The sequence below is a fragment of the Ceratocystis lukuohia genome, assembly GCF_044167205.1.
Source record: "Ceratocystis lukuohia strain C4212 chromosome Unknown Supercontig5_pilon, whole genome shotgun sequence".
In the NCBI taxonomy this organism is placed as follows: domain Eukaryota; kingdom Fungi; phylum Ascomycota; class Sordariomycetes; order Microascales; family Ceratocystidaceae; genus Ceratocystis; species Ceratocystis lukuohia.
Genome location: NW_027263524.1, coordinates 3,117,202 through 3,135,886, shown reverse-complemented (window position 1 = coordinate 3,135,886; position 18,685 = coordinate 3,117,202). Strand labels below are relative to the sequence as shown.

Here is an 18,685-nt window from a genome sequence, read left to right as displayed (position 1 = left end):
TTTTCTTACGTTGTAGACATCGATTGGCTGAAACGATTTGCATGTTGGCTGTCCGTGCTTGGAGACGAATATACACAGGACGGATGGCATAGTATCAAGCTCTTAGATTTGTGTGTTGCCAGTTTTGTCTGGTGACATAATTCAGCCTGCTTCTTTTTGTTCTTATCCACTGACTACATGCAGAATCCTGGCTCCGAGCTCTGCCGAAAACATAAGAACAAGAGACGGTGAATAAAAAGTTTGCATAGTAGTCCTCTTTGTTTTTTAGTGTGGGCACCAGGGGCAACCAGAAAAACAGAGGGCTCGAGGCAAACCACACAAAACAAATACTAATAGCCAAAGTTGGTGGCCCAAGTTAAGTGGAGAAAGAGGCAGAACCCTGAAGGCTGGATGGGGACCTAAGCAAGCAAGTATAGCTAACGTCAACGTCGGTGGCCATGCGCTGAGCTGGTTCCTGAATGTAGTCTGATGTACTAAGTAGAGGCTACATCTCATCTTACCCACCCGTATAACCGACAAATACCGTGCCTGCTAAAACTCAAGCGATCGGCGTTCAGCACTCAAGCCATCCGATCCGAGTAATTTTCTCAAGTACCAAGTCCTAGAAGTGAATGACTGGCTGTTTTTTCCCGCCCCTTCTAAACTAGAGTTTTCCGTTTGTCAGAGTGTCAAACAAACCCGCTTGGCGGAGTATCTGCAGGGATTATGATCCTAGTTCCTCTAGTTACTCCCCTCCCCGCCTGTACCGTAGCAATACTTGCACTACCATGTGTTGCTTGCCAGCCTGCTGTTAACTTACCCTGCTAGTCCAGCCATTATGCCTTGTTTATCTGTTTATGTGTGTCCCGTCTGTATAGCCCAGTTAGATCCCTTCTTTTTTGGTGTTAACTTCTTCCGCCCTCAGGAAGCAAGGGAAGAAAACCTCTTCCCTGGTATCATGTACATGAGTGGCGTAGTAGAAGCAGAGTGAGTGACGAGAGCCAAAATACTAAGTGAGAGATGAAGACATGTAGCATTGGTTGCCTGGAAGAGGTGAATGAGTATCTTGGGCGGCTGTGACTGTACCTGTCATCGTAATTGCTTCTTTTTTTCCTCGTAGGAGGCTCTTGCCTATCCCGTGCCGCTTGCTCTTATCTTGGTGTATCTTTTTTTTTTTTTTTTTTACAGTATTTTATTGATCCTTTTAACCTCTTCTCTTCCCTGCTGAGTTAAAATTCATTCCTTTTTTACTCGTCGCTCTTCACTTTTCTTCTCATTTTTCAATTTTTTTCTTCACTCTTTTCTTTGAATCTTCTTATAATTTCGTTACACTCAAAATCTCACAAACTATCTTCAGTCCACTTCACTGTGACGACTGTTCTTTGCCTTTCAGAAATATTGGCTTTCTTTATTTCTAAATTCTACAGCAATTGCATTTCATTCTATTGAACTTCTGCGCGTTTGTTTGACGGCTTCGCCAGGCTGTCAAATGAACCTGCATCTTAGAATTCATCCTTCTTTAACTGTAAGTCGACACGTTCAACCCTCAATACCCTCGAAACCAATCACACATGTACATTATGGCTTTGGACGTTGCTAATAGACGCACTCACTCTTTCCTGCAGTTCCCCCATCATCATCCCGCAGGCTGCTCCGTCTAAATGCCTACCATCTACTCTTCTCTCTACCAACAGTTTATCCGCCAAGGATTAACAAAGTCTGTCACTCATGGCTATGCCCAGAGCGTAGTCGCCGCCACACATCCCCACCTTCTTAACTCCCAGAATCGCCCATCATTTGCCAAGCGGAACAGCAATCGTGTTAGCCGACTTCATACCCTTCAACTTAAGAACGCTTTCCACACTGAACGCCAAACATCCGGCCTTAATACCACACACGACCATATCCATGACCGCGGCTTAGGTCACGGTGGGCTGGACGCCTACTTTGAAGCGCTCAAACAGAAGCGTGATGAAACTGCTGAGCATAGCGAGGAGGCTCTCGAGGAGTGGTCACAGTTTGAATTCCAAAAGCAAATAGAGTGGAAACCCAGCCCTGCATCCATTCTTCTAGGTGAAGCCCGCCCCGTAATCGACGATGACTGTGCAATAATCGACGAAAATGGCGATGATGTCAACACCCCTCCGGGCCGCTATTCACCCGCCGATGAGGCTGCTTTGGCGCACATTGACGCTGCCCTTCACAGAGAGATTGACGCTAGATCAAGGCAAGAGTCATTAGGAGAGGTTTCTGACCATTCAGCTGCTGCCTCACCCAAGGCTCCTTCCTCCGTGGCTACCTCAGGTGTTCAGAGCTGCCATGACCAGCGCAGCCGTTCTCCTACACGACCCAGAGCGCCATTGGTAGATGCACAAGCAGTAGCATATGCAGACCACCTCTTGGGTCTATCAAAGGCCGGTCGTTATCTTGAAATTCCCGCCGTCTTCGAGGCCATGCTAGTAGCGAAAATTCGCCCTCTAGCTAGTGCCTACAATGCCCTTCTCATGGCAGCCATGCACATCCCCACTGATAAGAGCGAAGTGCTTTCCAAGTCCCTAGAGGTATACACTGACATGCTCCGCCGTCGTGTGGCCCCCGACAATGACACCTATGACATCTTGGTTGGTCTCTTGTGCACCCGCTCTTTAGAAGTAAGTGGAAAGAAGGCTGAACTTGAGACCAAGCGTGTGCGTTTTGGTGGCATGGAAAAGGCTGGCAAGTTTATGTTTGCTTCTCACGAGCTTGAAGAGGCTATTCTTTCCGAAGATGATCGCTTGGACTTGGCTATCAAGCTGTTTACTGAGTCGCTGGGGACTTGCCGCGCTTCGTACTCCTCGGAGACTTACAACCAGCTTATTTCAGCTTGTGCTGCTAGCGGTCGCTTGTCCGATATGCTCAAAGCCTTTGAGCACATGGAGTCTCAGAATATCACTCCTTATGCTTCAATGTTCCCTCAGATGATCATTGCCTACGGCTCCAATGGTGACTTGACTTCTGCTGTCGACTGCTACAATGAATACAAGCAGCTTGCCATTCGGAAGGATGCTGGAGATGAAACGCTTGTTGGTCGCCAGGACTCCGAGGTTTATGCTGCCGTCATATACAGTTACATAGTAGCCAACAAACCAGAGTCTGCTATTGTCTTCTACAGGAAGATTGTGGAACTCCATGGCGCTGACGGTGCTCAAATCCAAGATGTTCTGATCAACTCAGGGTTAGTCAAGGCGTTTGTTGACAGAGGCTCCTTTGATCAAGCCCTCGAATGGGCTCAGGGAATTAAGTCTGCTACCCGCGGTGATGCCATGGCCAAGATTGCTTTGGCTGCTGCCGACAGAAATGAGCGGAACACTGCTCTGGCTGCCTTTGGTAACATTCCTGGAAGCCACGGTAAAATTGTTGCTCCTGCTGCTGCTATGCTTGCTTTGAGTATTCGGTCCGGCGATGTTTCGTCTGCTATGAAATACTGGCAGATTCTTTCACGCCCTGATATCAAGGCCACTGCCGACATGATCGAACCTACCGCCATGTTTGCCGTGGCAATGATTGGATCTGGTCAAGTGGCTGAGGGCTTGACCCAGGCTGAGCTCATGTTTGAGCGAATCAAGGCAGCCCAAAGCGAAAGCCGCCCAGACTTGGCCGACGAGATTGAAGAGGGCGTGCACTTTATTGCTCATTACATGCGGTCTCGTGGAGTCGTCGATACTCGCAACGTTCAGCCCGTCTCTTTAATGCCTAATGCTCCCGTGCAATTAGTTGCCTCTTCTTTTGAAGACTCATTTGACCCTTATGCACACAACACCGACTTTAAAGGCTCTGCCCTCATCTCTGAGGAGCTTGAGGGCACTCACGGACGTAGAGCACCCCACATGGCTGAGGCTATGACTCGATTCTATAACATGCGCCGTGCCGGCCGCCATCCGCGTTACATCACATACGCCAAGCTAATCTCTGCTGCTTCCCGCGAAGGAAACATGGGTCTATGCCTCGAGATCATGAACATGGCTCACACTGACATCCCTCTACAGTCGCAGTATGCAACCGTTCGCTATGGCTGGTCGTCCATCCTTGATGCCATGGTTGGTGCTTCTCTATACATTGGCGATCGTTTGGGTGCTGAAGAGTATCACCAAAAGTTATTGGAGATTGGTGCTACTCCTTCGGCTAACACGTATGGTCTATACATTACTACGTTGAAGGAATCCACCAAGACTTTTGATGAAGCATCTGAGGCCGTCAAGATCTTTCACCGTGCTAAGTCCGAGGGTGTTGAGCCTAGCTCATTTCTGTACAACGCTTTGATTGGCAAACTAGGCAAGGCACGCCGTATTGATGACTGCCTCCTCTACTTTTCGGAAATGCGGGCTTTGGGTATTAAGCCCACATCGGTCACATACGGCACCATTGTCAACGCGCTGTGCCGCGTTAGCGACGAGAAGTTTGCCGAGGAGCTGTTTGATGAGATGGAGTCGATGCCTAACTACAAAGCACGGCCGGCGCCGTACAATAGCATGATGCAGTTTTTCCTCACTACCAAGCACAATAAGGCCAAGGTGCTGGCTTACTACGAGCGCATGCTATCCAAAGGCATTGTGCCTACATCTCACACCTACAAGCTTCTGATTGATACGCACGCTACTCTTGACCCTCTGGACTTTTCGTCGGCGGAAGCTGTTCTTGATGATATGCGGGCTGCTGGCGTTAAGCCAGAACCGATCCACTACGCGTCGTTGATTCACGCTCGGGGCTGTGTAATGCATGATGTTGACGGTGCACGGTCGGTGTTTGATTCGGTAATGGCTGACTTGTCAGTAGCCTCCAACGCTAGCCTTTTCCAGGCACTTTTTGAGGGCCTTGTGGCGAATCACCGAGTGGCAGAGACTGAGCCTCTTCTAGGAATGATGAAAAAGCGTCAGGTTCCTCTGACGCCATACATTGCTAACACGCTGATTCATGGTTGGGCTGCAGCAAACAAGATTGAGCGGGCCCGGGCCATTTTTGAGGCGGTTGGTCGTGATAAGTGCGAGCCCAGCACATACGAAGCAATGACAAGAGCATATCTTGCAGTCGAAAAGCGTGACGAGGCAGGTGAAATCGTCAATGAGATGATGAGCCGCGGCTACCCGAGTGCGGTAGTCAACAAGGTGCTTGAGCTAATGGGCTAAAGCATCTTTACTATTTCTCTCCTCTTTTTTTTTCTTTTTTTATTTCTTCTCTCCTCCTGTTTGATGTCGCTTTGCGGAGCTGGAGTGTCCATTCCGCCGGAGTAACACAAAGTGTGTATGATACCATTAAATCGGCTTTATTATCTTTATTTCGTTTTTCTTTCCACGGCGTTCAAGGGGTTTACCAAACAAAAGGGAGGGAAATGGTTTCATGGAAGGGAAAAAAAAGGGTACTATTTTGTGTTTTTGTTCATGGTTTTATTTTCTTTTATTGGGCGGTGCAGCTTTTCTCGCGATGTGTGTTTTTTTTCCTCCTTTTTTTTTCTTTTTTTTCTTTTGACTTGGAACAATTTCTTGAACATCAAAAAAGAGGCCGTGGAAAAACAACAAAACGTCAGCAAAGGAAAACTTTCCTTTTTTTCTTGCTTTTTTTTTTCACCATCTCAACTCTCTGCTTTTTTTGTTGCTACGTTTATATCATCAGCATGTTCTCTCTTCCTCTATTTTTCCTATTTATTTACAGATACGATTTATCAAGGCTTGTTTCATTTTTTTGGTACCATTGAATACAATTTATAACGCAGCATGCTTCTCTAATTTATAACGCTTACCATCTTCACATGTCCCATATCTCCCGCCATTGTTGCTCACTCTCTCCATCTCCCCGACCCAGTGGCCTTTCCAACCGCCCAAACCGGGCTTCCCTGCCTGAATTAGCCTCTGGGAGACACATCCACTCACCGACTGAATCCGGCACTTCCTCACGTATATGGCTAATGCAAATCAGGGCTTGCTGGCTGCTCAGCCCTGGCAGCCCACCAATACCGGCCTCTGCTTCGCCTTGATTCCGCAACAGCCGCATACACTTCTCCCGTACATGTGCGTCCATCCCGCTGAATGCCTCATCTAGAACGACGATTTCGGGACTTTTGATCACAGCGCGGAGAAGTAGTGCAACCCGCTGTGCACTGAAGGAGACCTGGCCAAAGAGATATTCATCTGCCCAGTCTGTCGATTTCGCAGTTGTGCTCGTCGAGGGGGTGCCATGCGAATTTAACTCTCGCTCAAATGCCTGTAGTGCCTGTTGAATGCGCTGCTCAGCATGCGCGTCAAGTACCGGCGGTGCCGCAAATGTTGGTGCCCACGCGCTAGCAAGAACTTGGCGTAGCGATAATCGGCGTGGCATGTGTTGGTGTACTTCAGGGCTGGAATGGCCTATGCGTGCCTGCACATCCCAGAATGTCAGAGGCGGTATCGACGAGCCGGGCTGTGGCAGGCGTGTGCGGCCAAATAACTTTATCGGCAGTGCATATGTCTGCGGATGATCAGAGCACAGCAACGCAACAACGGTGGTTTTCCCCGACCCGTTGGGGCCGAATATGGCCCACCTCTCGCCTTGACGTACAGTCCAGTGCAGCCCAGCAGGCCAGTTACCCAGTGCTATTTTGGACCCATAGCGGACTTTGCATCCGCGCATTTCGACAACAGATGTGCCTTTGTGCGATGTTGGGATAACAATGGTAGAAGGGCTTGCTGGCGCCGGCACTCTAGCCGACTTGTGCATGCTCTGCTTTCCCAATACGTCAACCCTGGCGCCAATTTTCTCAACGCGACAGTCATCTGCGAGCAAAACCATGTGCGTGATCCATTCTGGTACAGGATCCTGTGGTCTCCCTGAGATCACCAGCCGCGGGCTTGCGCGTGCTGCTAGAGAGTGCAGAAGTGGACTCAATGAGCTGGTTGTTGGTGGATCAAGCCCCATGAAGGGCTCATCTAGTAGAAGCACCTCAGGCCGCTCAAGAATAGCGCGTGCAATTCGCGCTCGCCGCCCCTGTCCATTGCTTAGGAATGCTACGGGTAAGTCGAGCAGCGGCTCTAGACGCAAATCAGCTACAACACGCCCAAAAAGATCCACAGGTACGGCAGCATCTGCACGTAGTGGCTGGCTAGGGTTCAACTCGGTGTTTCCAAGGAGATAATCACGCAGCGAGAAATCGGTTTCTTCACGGCGGCTCTCATAGCGAGCGGAGAGATAGGCCGAAGTAGTTACATTAGCCGATATGCTGTGTGCATCGGCGTCAAAGCCAACATATTGGATCGCTTTGATAGGACTTTTGAGGCGGTCGGATACGGCATCCGTCGAGAGGTACGGGAACTCCCGTGATGTTGGTGGATCACTTAGATGCAAACCACGCAACACTTGCAGAAAAGTTGTCTTGCCTGATAGCGAGGGCCCGACCACAGCCCAGGTTTCGGCAGCAGTAGCGGGGAGAGTAAAGGATAGCTGGGGGAAAAGCGGCGGGTTAGGCCGTGCTCCGTGTGCATTTAGCTGATGCCGAAAGAAAGTCCCATTGGTAATGCGCACAATAGGCGGCGGTACTCTCATTATTCTAATGTTTTGGACGTTTTTGAACCTAGGATAGATGTTGTGCGGCCATCAATAATAGAAACTAGAGGTTTGACCAGGATATTTGTGGGGTCTAGGTGGAGAGCTCAAACAGCTATGGTGGGGCAGAGAGTGTATGGCTAGGACAAGGCTGTGGGGTGATCATAGTACAAGGCTGAAATCTGTGCAAGTGGCAGCAGCTGGCGGCAGACGCTACGCAAGCTAGCAGCCTGGTAAGCTTAAGCTAGGCTAGGGAACATAATCACAATTCTGCCTGTTAATCTGATCAGCTAGAGAAAAAACATTCCAAACAACACTCACTTCCTGCAGCCAGGCTAAAGGACGCTTCTTATTTAAATATTCCCGAATTCTTTTCCAATTGCCCGTACAAAAGCTACTCATCATGGTACGTACGCTCAGCTATTTATTTCCTTAATTCAAGCTCAAGCATTAACATAACCACTCAATTTACATTAGGCCATGCGTATCGTTCCCGAAGCCTCAACTAAGGGCACCTTCACACACACCCAAAAGTCGTTGTCAGCGCCATCGGCGCCCGGTGTGCACGATGTCTTCCGCTCAGGACTCGGCCCCTCCGCCGCCAACAGTACGACAGCCTCACTGGACACTGACGCGCCCACTAGCGGCCACCCTCTAGAAGCCCGTCTCAAGCAATGGGAAGCAACACGGGAGAATCTCCGCATGCAAACGTTGCGTCGTGTATACGGCATTGCGGAGCCGGTGCGCCAGGGAATGGAACTCAAGATCGTTCGTGATTCGTCGTGGCGGCCAGCGGTACTAGGCGGTGGGTTGCGCAGCGTTCATGAGGACATCCTTCGCGGCAAGGACTCCGAAGTTACTTGGGAGGACATTTACACTGGCGATGAGACAGTGGGTGTTGCTGGGTTCCATGCCGAGATGGAACACAAACTGAAGATGCAGTAAGTCATCTGCATATAAGGGGCTGGCAAAGAAGGCAGATGGTGGGAAGGAAGAAAGGGGCAGAGGGGCTTAGCAAGACGTGTGAGGGGGGAGAAGATATAGCATAGCCCCCAGGACAAGACGAAACCCTCGAGGCCTTTGTTTTCTCTGGAACATTGTTAATGAAATGCAAGCATGGTATGACCAATGAACAAAGCCACTTTTATTTCTCTACGAAGGGCAACGGCAGGTAGACAATTATAAAACAGTACGATACACCGCATAGTAGGTAGTTTATGTATGATGTCATCATGTATACTTTTCAGGGTGGCGAACAGTAGAAAATAAACACTGACCAATGAGCAAAGACGATGGACAGAGTAGAAAAAAAAAACAAGGAAAGAAACAAGTATATGGATACTAGACTGGCTGCATCAAATAGACAGCAAAATGAACAATGAACTAGGGGTGTTTGGGTGTTTGGGCAAGAATGAGAAACAGAAGCAGGGGAATGGGGGGGGGGGGGGGGGCAACAGCAAGTATCAACCAACCAAGCTCTACAAAGCTCAGATGGGCCAAATTATGAAAGAAGCCACGATATAAAGGGCTAATAGGCGGTGACTTGGGATGAAAATAGGACCAGCCAAGAAGGAAAAGAGGGAAGTGTGTGCGTATAAGAGAGAGTAGGAAGGAACGAGGCTAAACTTCCTAGGAGTAGAGATGAGGGTGATATATACAAATAGAAAGAAGAAATGAAGGAAAAGAAAAATAAAGAGCCAGACAGACATAAACTGCGAAACAGCGACAAATAGGAAATAAAAAGCACATAAGCCATAAAAACAAGAGGGCAAAGAAAACAAGCAGAGAAAAGGAGTTGGAGAACTTATAATATCACGCAGCAATTAGTCGACTCTGTGCGTGTGTTAGATCTTGCTAGTGTTTTAGTGTTGACCTTGGGCTCGTCGTCGTCGGCGATGACATCGGCTGGTTTCACGGACATGTGGACGATGTTAGGAGCATCAACACTGAAGCGACTTTCTAAAGCAGAGAAGAAAGATGATAGTTAGCTAATAGTGCAATAAAAACACATGGAAACAGGAGAGAAAGACTTACGCCGCAGACTGTCCCGGTCATTCAAAAGCCTGCCAAAGTAAATCAACCTGATACTATTGGGACTAGCCGGCTTAGCACCCCAGACGTCATGCCACTCGCGCAAAATCAGCTCCTTGAGCGTGTACACACTGATACTGAAGGGATCGCGCTTCCCCGACGATGATTCCGTTGATGGTGATTTAGCATCGACGTTGCGCTTAGCCAAGAACTTGTCGTCAATCTCGTACGAATGTCTAGCACCGGAGGCAAGCAATAACGAAATACGACATACAGAATTAACATCGGTTTCCGCATTGGTGTCTGTAGAGGTATTGGAGGTGTCCATTTTAGCGTTCGTGGGCGCCTTATTGTCCTTCACTTCGACAGCACCCTCGCCGGCATCGTTGTCGCCATGGTTTAGCGGGGGCTGGCCATCAATCACGTTGGTATCAGCATCAGCACTAGTATTGACGGGGCGGAATTCCTTGTGGTCCTCCTCAAGCATGGGACCAGCGCCCAAAGCTGTAGGGAAGCTAGACGAGGCCATTGCGGACATGCGGACGGGCAAACAGGAAATGTGTCAACTATGCTAGCTGACAGATAGTAGGAGCAACGGTTTGCTGGAGATCGAGGGAGTCGACAGATGAGAGTAAGAGGCAGAGGTGCTATGGCGTACGTCAGGAATTAGAGAATAGCAAGACGACGGAAGCGGAAGCGCAACACGACGGGACGAAACGAGGGGAAAAAGTAACGGAGAAAGAGGAAAGACCTGGCTCGAATCCAGGATTGACAACGATGCAAGCGAAAGGAAGAAAAAAGAAGATCTAAGAAAAGACAACGGGGCGGGCTTAAATATGCCTAGATAAGATGATGTAGCTGTTTGCTATTGTGTTCTCGTTTGGTAGTGTTTGTTGCAGCTGCAATAGTTGTAGGGCTGCGCGATAAAAGTACAATACTGATTATCGGCGATGGCGTCGAGAGCTGTGATATTGAGATTGATTTTCACAGCTGGGAGTCAAGTTTGGGGGGGGGGAAGGAGGGAGATAAATGAGGAAAACTCAATTATCACGAAGATGGAAAAAAAAAATAGAATTAAAAAAGGGGGAATTTCCAGTGGTATTTTCGGTTGCTTTTTGTATTGTTTTATGCTTCGCAAGGAGAGGAGAAGAAAAGCCTATCAGGAAAATTATCAGGAAAGAAAAATAGAGGCAAACAACGACAAAACTAAAGGCGACAAAAAACAGACGAAGACAAGACTTGACAAAGAAACCTCAGAAAATAGTGAGAAAAAGAGACGAAAAGAATGTCAAAAATGACGAAAAAATTGATAAAAAGAAGAAAGTACTTGCGAAAAATGACGAAAAGAACTTCTCATCTTCATCCCAGGGTTTCCCCATCTCTATTAGGGTTAAACATCACCTATTCCGCATGACGCTAAGATCACTCCGCGCCTCCGTCCTTCCCCTCTGGTTGTATTTCATCTCTGGTACCTGCAGCTAACCCACAAATCCGCTTGCCCAAGCCTAGCCAGACCAACTTCAGGCCACGCACAAGCCCGCCGTCAGGCCCGCAATGTGCACCGTGCCCTAATAGCCCCGTGACTCCGATGCCCCGTTGGTGATGGTGATTGCGTGTTGGCTGTGGCACAGAAACTGGGTCGGTTCGGCTCGGCTAGCTGCATTGGCATCAGTAGAAATGCGTGACTGACATTGGATAATGTGCACGGAAAGGATTTTGAGGGCGTGGGGGAGGAGGGAATCTGGGGAACACAGGTTCAGGTTCAGGCTCAGGCTCAGGCACAAAAAATGAAGGATAGGAGGACGGAACACAGACATAGACACAGGCACAGGCACATGTACAAAAGATGTAGGTAAAAAAAAAGACATTGTGCTATGCTATAGCCTCTCTTATAAGGCCGCCCATCTCCCAATACCCTCTCTCCCTATCACCCCTACAGCATCAGCAAATCCCCATTGCCATCTTGTGGTGTCTGTGGCGAATGGATCATTGCCTGTGGCGCATGTGCTGTGACCACATAGGGCATTCCGCCCCCCATGCCCATCCCCCCACCTCCAATACCGCCACCACCACCAAACATATCACCGCCATCCAGATTCATGCCTGCCATCTGCGGTGTCAGGCTCGAAAAGTATGCATCGGCCTCACTAAGCGCCTGCGCTGACGATGTAGCTGCTGCCATCTGCATATTCATATTGTTCTCGAATCCGTTCGTTGTCGGACTTTCCATAGTTCCACCCATGCTACCAAACATGTTCATTGGCTTCTGGGCCACATCATTAGCCATAGTTGGGATGTTCTGCTTTTGTAGCGCCGGCGAGTCCTGTAGCTTACGGGGACGAGCTGAGCGAAATACACTTTGCACAGGTTTGAGGTAGACCGTAGCTAGTGTGCCGACATTGAGACACATCTCCTCAAGTGTGTGCGGGTCAAGACGCTCCGACTCTGAGCTGATGGCTGGCTTCTCGCTCATGACCACTTGTTTGGCGGCTGCCATATCGGTTGAGAGCAGCCGCCAGTACATATACGCACGATCCCGCAGATCAGGATTGTCCGTCTCCTCCGTGGCCCACTTGAGTACACGCGGGACGAGTTCCTGGCCCTTGGTCGGTCGTTGGATGAACAGCTTGACTGTTGCTGTGAGTAAGGCGAGCTGTACTTCGATGGGCTCTTCGGAGAAGCTGTATAAAAAGTCTTCAAGTAGTGCCTCGCTATTTTCAATGCGATCGGCGTACTGGCCAATGACCCAAACCATGGCAGCCTTGGCCTCGGGCTCGTCAAGCGAGTCTAGGTGCTCACAGAGCGTGCCAATGATGGATTCATATTGGTTGGGATATTTGCGGAAGATGTTCTTGATTACCACCGTGGCTTCCTGCACAATGTATGTGATCTTGGTGGCTACTAGTTCTAGCAGGAGGTTGATGCAGCGGTTGGCAGCAGACTCAATCTTAATGGCCAGTTTGCCAATTGCACGGACCGACTTGCGCACGAAATGCACATCGATTTCTGTGGCGTATTCGCGGAGTTCTGTTAGCACCTCGTCAATGTTCTTCTCGTTGGCTAGCATGAAGATCAGCTCCAGCTTCGTGACTTTGACGTAGATGGGATCGTTATATTTGCAAAAGAACACGCGGATGTCGTTGCGCAGCACTTCGGGCCGGCGCTGCAGAATTAACAGAGCGTTGCGTAGGGCCAGGTACTGCACTTCAGGTCCCTTGGCTAGAAGTGTCACGAGCGGTGGGGAAAGCTTGCGACAAAGGGCTGTGATTTGGTTTTGGTCGTCAATGTAGTTCATTAGGTAGAGCATGACTCGAATGCACGTCAAGACTACAGCTGAGTTGGAATGCGATAGGCGCGGGGCGATGCGCTCAGCTAGGAGAATTGCTTCGCCGCATTCTTGCGGGACGTAGGACATGAGGGCTTCGAGGATGTACGTTTGGCCCCATCTGAGGGTAGGTGTTAGTGGAGGAAAGGCAAGGAAGTAAGATAAAGAAAAGACTCACTCAGAGCAGTCTGCTAGAATGGCTACCATCTTAGATGCATTGCTGTAGTCGATCGTAAGCTTGATCGCATCACTCCGCTCCCAGATGTCTATCAAAGCAGCCAGTGCACTGGCAACTACGGTCGGATTGTCATCGCGTAGTAGCGAGTTTAGGCGATCAATTAGATCTGAGCTTTCCACCATGGCTTTATCATGGTCGTAGAGCTTGGCAACACAGAAGGCGGCTGTTTTGCGCACGTAAGGGTCGGGGTCGTTGAGCAGGCGCTTAACCTGCGGAACAGTGGCCTCGACAAATTCGCGCACGTGGATGTAGGACATGGTGCGGAGGGCAAGAGCACGGATTAGAGGGCTGTGGTCCATCATATCCTGGGAGAAAAGAGACAAAAGGAGATGGTTAGTGGGGTTGCTTCTGAGCGGAGTGAATGTTAGTAGCCTACCTGCTTGAGTACAGGAAGAGCATTAGCAGCAACATCTGGCCTCGCGCGCGCATAGTTGACGAGGAAGAGGAAGCACCTAAGAACGTGAAATTATCAGCTGCTATGTTACACATGAATGGTGGATAGTTATATCATGACCAAAGCAGCGAAATCGGCTAGTTGCTCTAGTCGGGTCACTTACATCTTCTTGATTTCAAGACTTGGCAGATTCATGCACCCAATGACGTCAGGAAACAGCGCCACCATGTCATTGTTGCTCATAGTCATATTGGCCACAATCTTCTTGAGCGCGACCTTTTTGCTCTGGAAGTTTTTGTCTTTGCGCGTGCCCGACGTGAGCTCAAGCCGAAGCTCGGCCACTTTGCCCTGCATGATTTGCTTGTTAGTCTGAGGCACGGCCAAGACGGGCGGCGGGGCATAAGCAAGAAACATTGGATGCGTGCGGGAAATGAAGAGTTGGAGGGGATAGTGAGAGTTAGGGCAGAGAGTTTGTTAGCTAGTTTCCCGTTTTCTCTCCTTCTAGCTGCTAGAGACACACGCCTTAATAATAATAAAGCCAAGTGCCAAAAAAAAATCGGAAAAAAAGTCATGGAGGGATAGATGTAAAGTTTTAAAAAAAAAAAGGAAATAAGCGAAACGACTAACTAGTCGTTGGCTGAGATGACTTGAGCGGAAAGATAAGGGCTGGCCGAGCTGAGAGCTGGGATGAAGGCGGACACAGACAGTGGACTGATTGACACTGCAAGTTTACAGCCTTGACTTTTCTTTGTTTAAAAGACCATGAGCCACACACCATAATTGTGTCTTCAGTCTCCAAAGTCTCGCCTTTATCTCTCTGCAATATGCTGCACCTCCCTTCACTTGTAACCTCTAGCCAGACCTAAGAGCCACTCAATACCACCGGCGCCAGAAAAAAAAAGGCTGACCATGTGTGTAACAGCATCCTCGCGCTCACACACAAAATTGCAAGTTGCCAAACACTGGCGCTACACTTACTCGGGCAAACAGTTTTGAATCTCCTTGACTGGAAGACATGATCGGCTGGATTTAGACACAGAAAGACAATGCTATTTTTTGCGCAAAGCAACTCTCAAGTACTATTATGTGGGCAGGGTCGTCGTTGGCGGTGTCGTCGTCGACTCAGAACAAGCCTCGGGCAGTAGTTTCAAGCGGGATGGATGGATAATTTATGTAGGCTGCCAAGAATGGAGTCTCTGTGGGGTCGAACGGCTGATATGCCCTCTGTATATGACTCGATCAAATCAAAAGAGCTAAGATGCTAGTCGGCGAATATGTCGAGACAACTGTTCAGATGTGTGCAAGACCACGTCGTAGAGGGTTCGTTACTCGAGGATGTCGTATTGCCTGACTTGTGGGGGAATAGAAGCGTGGTCGCCGAGATACGAATCAAAGCGGGTACGGTAGCTATGGCTAGCTGAGATGCGAAAAGCAAAGGTCTGCGACAATGGTGGTGAGGTGAGAACAAAGCGAAAGTGTCCAGATAATATAAAGACAACTGCGTGCGTGACGAGTGAACGTTCTCAAACCAGCAGAGATAAATAAACCAGGCAAGGCGCAAACAACATTAAAGACGATAAAATAAAGGGAAGGAATACAAGAGACAGTAAGTAGCTGAGATTAATGGCAATGCTTCACCAAGAAAATGTGAAAAGGAGAGAAACCGCAACCGCCGGCATAATTACTAGCTTGAGGCTGCTTAAGGCCTTGTCTGGCTGGGCGGTGGTGGGAGGAAAAGGAGTGTAGAAGATAGACATGTTTAGCCGGTATTTAGCCGAAATATGTTCACAGTGTAACAACTATAGTGGGATTGTGAGATACAAGAGCTATAACAATGGACTCTCTATATTTCTAGAGATTCTTTCTACTATGGTGGAAAATGGATCTTCAGATGAATTGTCTCAATGTCCGTCTTCAATCCATCGTCAATCTTTCTTCTTTCTATAGTGCTGTGCTTGTCTTTCTCTCCGCCAATCACAGTCCCCATGGTTGTGCTTTTAAGTGGATCCACCGTTTCGATACTTTGTCCTATGTAACATCTATTTGTCGCCTCTAAACCACATAGTTTTACATTCTTGACCAAAGCCAACAGCCTCCTCGTAATATCCACCATTATGAAGGCCCCGGGCCAATCTCTTGCCCCGTCGTGGGTCTCTGACCTGCAATCACCACCTCCCGCCCGCTCTAAATCAACCAACATTGCGGATCCGCCATTATACCCGTCTCAGGCCCTCACGAGCAGCAAGGTAAGCTTCCAGGCTCAGAAAGATGCAACTCTACCATGTATAGTTTCTAACAACTCCCACCCTCCATTGCAGAGACACAAAGAACCCAAACTTGCTCCCCGGGAGCAGCCTACGCCCGAACAAATGGATGCTCTTAAGCTTAAAAAAGCCTGGGAGGTTTCGCTGGCCCCCGTCAAAGGCCTGCCCATGACCGCCATTATGATGTATATGTCTGGCAACTCGCTGCAGATTTTCAGTATCATGATGGTCGTCATGGCCTTTAAGAACCCGCTAGTCGGCCTCCTCAACACCAATCAGGCACTCGATCGCTTTGCGACTGAGCGCAACAGCGGTTCAATCCTGCAGGTCAAGCTAGTCTATGTCGTATGCCAACTTGTGGCACTAGCTGTAGGTATCTGGAAGGTCAACTCGATGGGCCTTTTGCCGTATGTCTTCCACTCCATTTCCTCTAATAGTCCTTTCCTCTCTCTCCTCCAAAACTACGCTAACCCATTGCCCTTTTTCTCTCCTTAGAACAACGCGATCCGACTGGCTCATGTGGGAGGCTGCGCGCACTCCGCTCCAAACTGCGATTCCGGCTCTGTAGAACAAGAAATGAATATATCCAATTCCGGGGATGGCCCCCAGTGTAATGCCGTATATTTCGTTTAATCCGTACACTACGTCTCTTGCAATACGTCGTGAACTACTCAACATTGATGATGTCACGATGAAGCTGGTTATAACCCTAATGCAGACCCTATTACTATGAGCTCAAAAGTATACATACACCAACAAGTTTATGCCACATTTTGGCCCAGCAAGAGCTCAACCTTAAGCTTTGTACATAGCTACACTCATCTATCGTCAAAAGAAACCCACAAAGTCACCAAGTCAAGGTTCACTCTGAATCTAAGCAAATCTAGACGCAAAACTAGACCTCGTGCAAGTTATGACTGATCTCACACCAGAATTTAACAGCCTATTAAAAGGCCTGGAGGCTCCTCAGACCAAGCGCTACAAGCTGAAGATCGATGACGTCGATGCTTTCATACGTGAAGCCTACCGAGTAGTGAGTAAATATTTGCTAAATGCAAGCCCATGACTTCATACTGCTAATGTCCTAATCCTTTGGATGCTTGTAGAACGCCTTAATCTTGGATCTTCATAGTGAACTCAAAGATGTGCGCAAAGCCTACCTCTCAACCGCACCACAGCGCAAATCCCACCTCCGCATTGCTCAGCCCACCCGCGAGCGTGTGATGACCGACCGTGAGCGCGAAGATATCGATGCCAATGCGAAACAGATGATCCGTGAGCTGAACGCTAGCATTCGTGCGCTTGACGATGCTGAGCAGTTGCGACGCGAGACGCTAGCCGCCGTACATACGAAGCGCTTTTCTGGCGGTGGGATTGGTCTAGGCGCGCTAGGGTCGTGGGCTGCCGGCGGACTAGTCAGTAGAACGGCTAAGAGCAGTGAGCAAGTGCAGGCGGAAGAAGCGGCGGCACAGACCACGCTGCACCGCGATGGTGTGCTGTGGCTGTTGCGACGCCGACTAGAGCTTTGCTGCGCTACGCAGCAGCATATGATGGAAACGCGGCTGACGCGAGAACTGGAGAAGAATAAGAGTGTGTTGGCTAGATCGGCGGTGGGGAGTGTACCGCTCCCGGGCGTGCAACCAGGAACAACAAAACAGAGAATAGCAGCAAACGGACTACCGCCGGACGACAAGCTTACCGGGACGTCAACCTCGGAAGCAAGGTTTGATAGCAATGGGATGGAGCTGACGCAGGAGCAAGTCCAGATGTTCGAACAAGGCAACAGGGCGATGATGGAGCACTATGAGAACGCATTGGATAAAGTGAGGTACGTAGGAAACGGTTTATTTGCTTATACAATTATATGTGCAGAAACTGACTGTCTCCCTTCTATTTTGAAACAGGGGCGCGGAAAAATCACTTGTTGAAATCTCAGAGCTACAGTCCATGCTGGTCAACAACTTGGCAACACAGTCGGCAAATATCGAACAATTGGTAGCTGACTCCCTGAACACTACAGAGAACGTCGGTGGCGGTAATAGGGAATTGAAGAAAGCTACACAACGACCAAGCGCAGCACGATATACGTTTTTTGCTGCAAGTGGACTATGTGCGTTCTTAGTGGTTTGGGATTTGATAATATAAAAAAAATAGAATAGATCGATGGCCAACCGAGGCTGCGAAACATCAGCGATCGTGAAAACATTGTCCGAGTCCAAAAGCTATGTTATATCCCCTAGGGGTGACATCAGATTGCACAATCCACTAGTAGGCTAAAGTGCAAATTAGAGACACACTAAGGACTATTTAGTGACTTGGAAATAGCCCATCAGCTAGATGGCCACCATCCTCTTTCTTGTCTCCCTTCTGTGTGCTTTTTTGTATCTCAGGCTACGAGACTGCCATGGTTACACGACTACAATAACATGAGGTGGGATTATCACGATCGTTACTTAGTATATCAACTCCATGTGAATCACGGAAAATGTGGGTGGGAATGGGAGGCGATCAGAACGGGATATGAATACGCCTTACTAGACGACAATATTACTAGCGATTACCTCCGCCACGTGGATGACTCCCATGAACCAAGTTAAGATGCCTGCGTAACAGCGTTGTAGTAGCGATTGATTGGTAATGCACCAAAACCACATTCTATTATTATGGCTGGATATAGGCCACACAGGAACTTCGAAGGAAAGTTACGCCAAAGGATATCAGTATAGCAAAAGCCACTTTGCTGGCAGAATATAAGCTATGTAGCAACACCAACCACGCCGTGTAACCATGGTTTTATCGCCCTCGTATAGGGGAAATCAACGATGTGTGTCAAGAGCGGCGTGCTATTTCTGATTTCACTGCTTTGACTGGTATCCAGATAAGCCTGCGTTTGTTAATACTTTGAC

At 48.8% G+C, this 18,685-nt stretch overlaps 6 protein-coding genes across 6 annotated transcripts; 3 read left to right on the top strand and 3 right to left on the bottom strand.

Annotated features, from left to right (window-relative positions):
• Positions 1-1,640: 1,640 nt before the first annotated feature.
• Positions 1,641-5,141, top strand: HOO65_050666 (Pentatricopeptide repeat-containing protein 5, mitochondrial; the record flags this gene model as incomplete). Its single annotated transcript, XM_071000982.1, has 1 exon — positions 1,641-5,141. One exon carries the CDS (start codon positions 1,641-1,643, stop codon positions 5,139-5,141), a length of 3,501 nt encoding a protein of 1,166 aa, XP_070858725.1.
• A 616-nt stretch (positions 5,142-5,757) lies between these two features.
• On the bottom strand, positions 5,758-7,527 carry HOO65_050665 (putative ABC transporter ATP-binding protein; the record flags this gene model as incomplete). Its single annotated transcript, XM_071000981.1, has 1 exon — positions 5,758-7,527. One exon carries the CDS (start codon positions 7,525-7,527, stop codon positions 5,758-5,760), a length of 1,770 nt encoding a protein of 589 aa, XP_070858724.1.
• A 403-nt stretch (positions 7,528-7,930) lies between these two features.
• On the top strand, positions 7,931-8,472 carry HOO65_050664 (Proteasome maturation factor UMP1; the record flags this gene model as incomplete). Its single annotated transcript, XM_071003544.1, has 2 exons — positions 7,931-7,933; positions 8,005-8,472. 2 exons carry the CDS (start codon positions 7,931-7,933, stop codon positions 8,470-8,472), a joined length of 471 nt encoding a protein of 156 aa, XP_070858723.1.
• Positions 8,473-9,339: 867 nt separating this feature from the next.
• On the bottom strand, positions 9,340-10,087 carry HOO65_050663 (ubiquitin-related domain-containing protein; the record flags this gene model as incomplete). The annotated part of the gene is made up of 3 exons (XM_071003512.1): positions 9,340-9,360; positions 9,401-9,486; positions 9,562-10,087. 3 exons carry the CDS (start codon positions 10,085-10,087, stop codon positions 9,340-9,342), a joined length of 633 nt encoding a protein of 210 aa, XP_070858722.1.
• Positions 10,088-11,491: 1,404 nt separating this feature from the next.
• On the bottom strand, positions 11,492-13,869 carry HOO65_050662 (AP-1 complex subunit beta; the record flags this gene model as incomplete). Its single annotated transcript, XM_071003213.1, has 4 exons — positions 11,492-13,004; positions 13,062-13,426; positions 13,498-13,573; positions 13,679-13,869. The coding sequence occupies 4 exons, from the start codon at positions 13,867-13,869 to the stop codon at positions 11,492-11,494; spliced, it is 2,145 nt and encodes a 714-aa protein (XP_070858721.1).
• Positions 13,870-15,629: 1,760 nt separating this feature from the next.
• Positions 15,630-17,979, top strand: HOO65_050661 (ER membrane protein complex subunit 4; the record flags this gene model as incomplete). Its single annotated transcript, XM_071003215.1, has 5 exons — positions 15,630-16,186; positions 16,722-16,812; positions 16,886-17,607; positions 17,684-17,889; positions 17,939-17,979. 5 exons carry the CDS (start codon positions 15,630-15,632, stop codon positions 17,977-17,979), a joined length of 1,617 nt encoding a protein of 538 aa, XP_070858720.1.
• Positions 17,980-18,685: the final 706 nt, after the last annotated feature.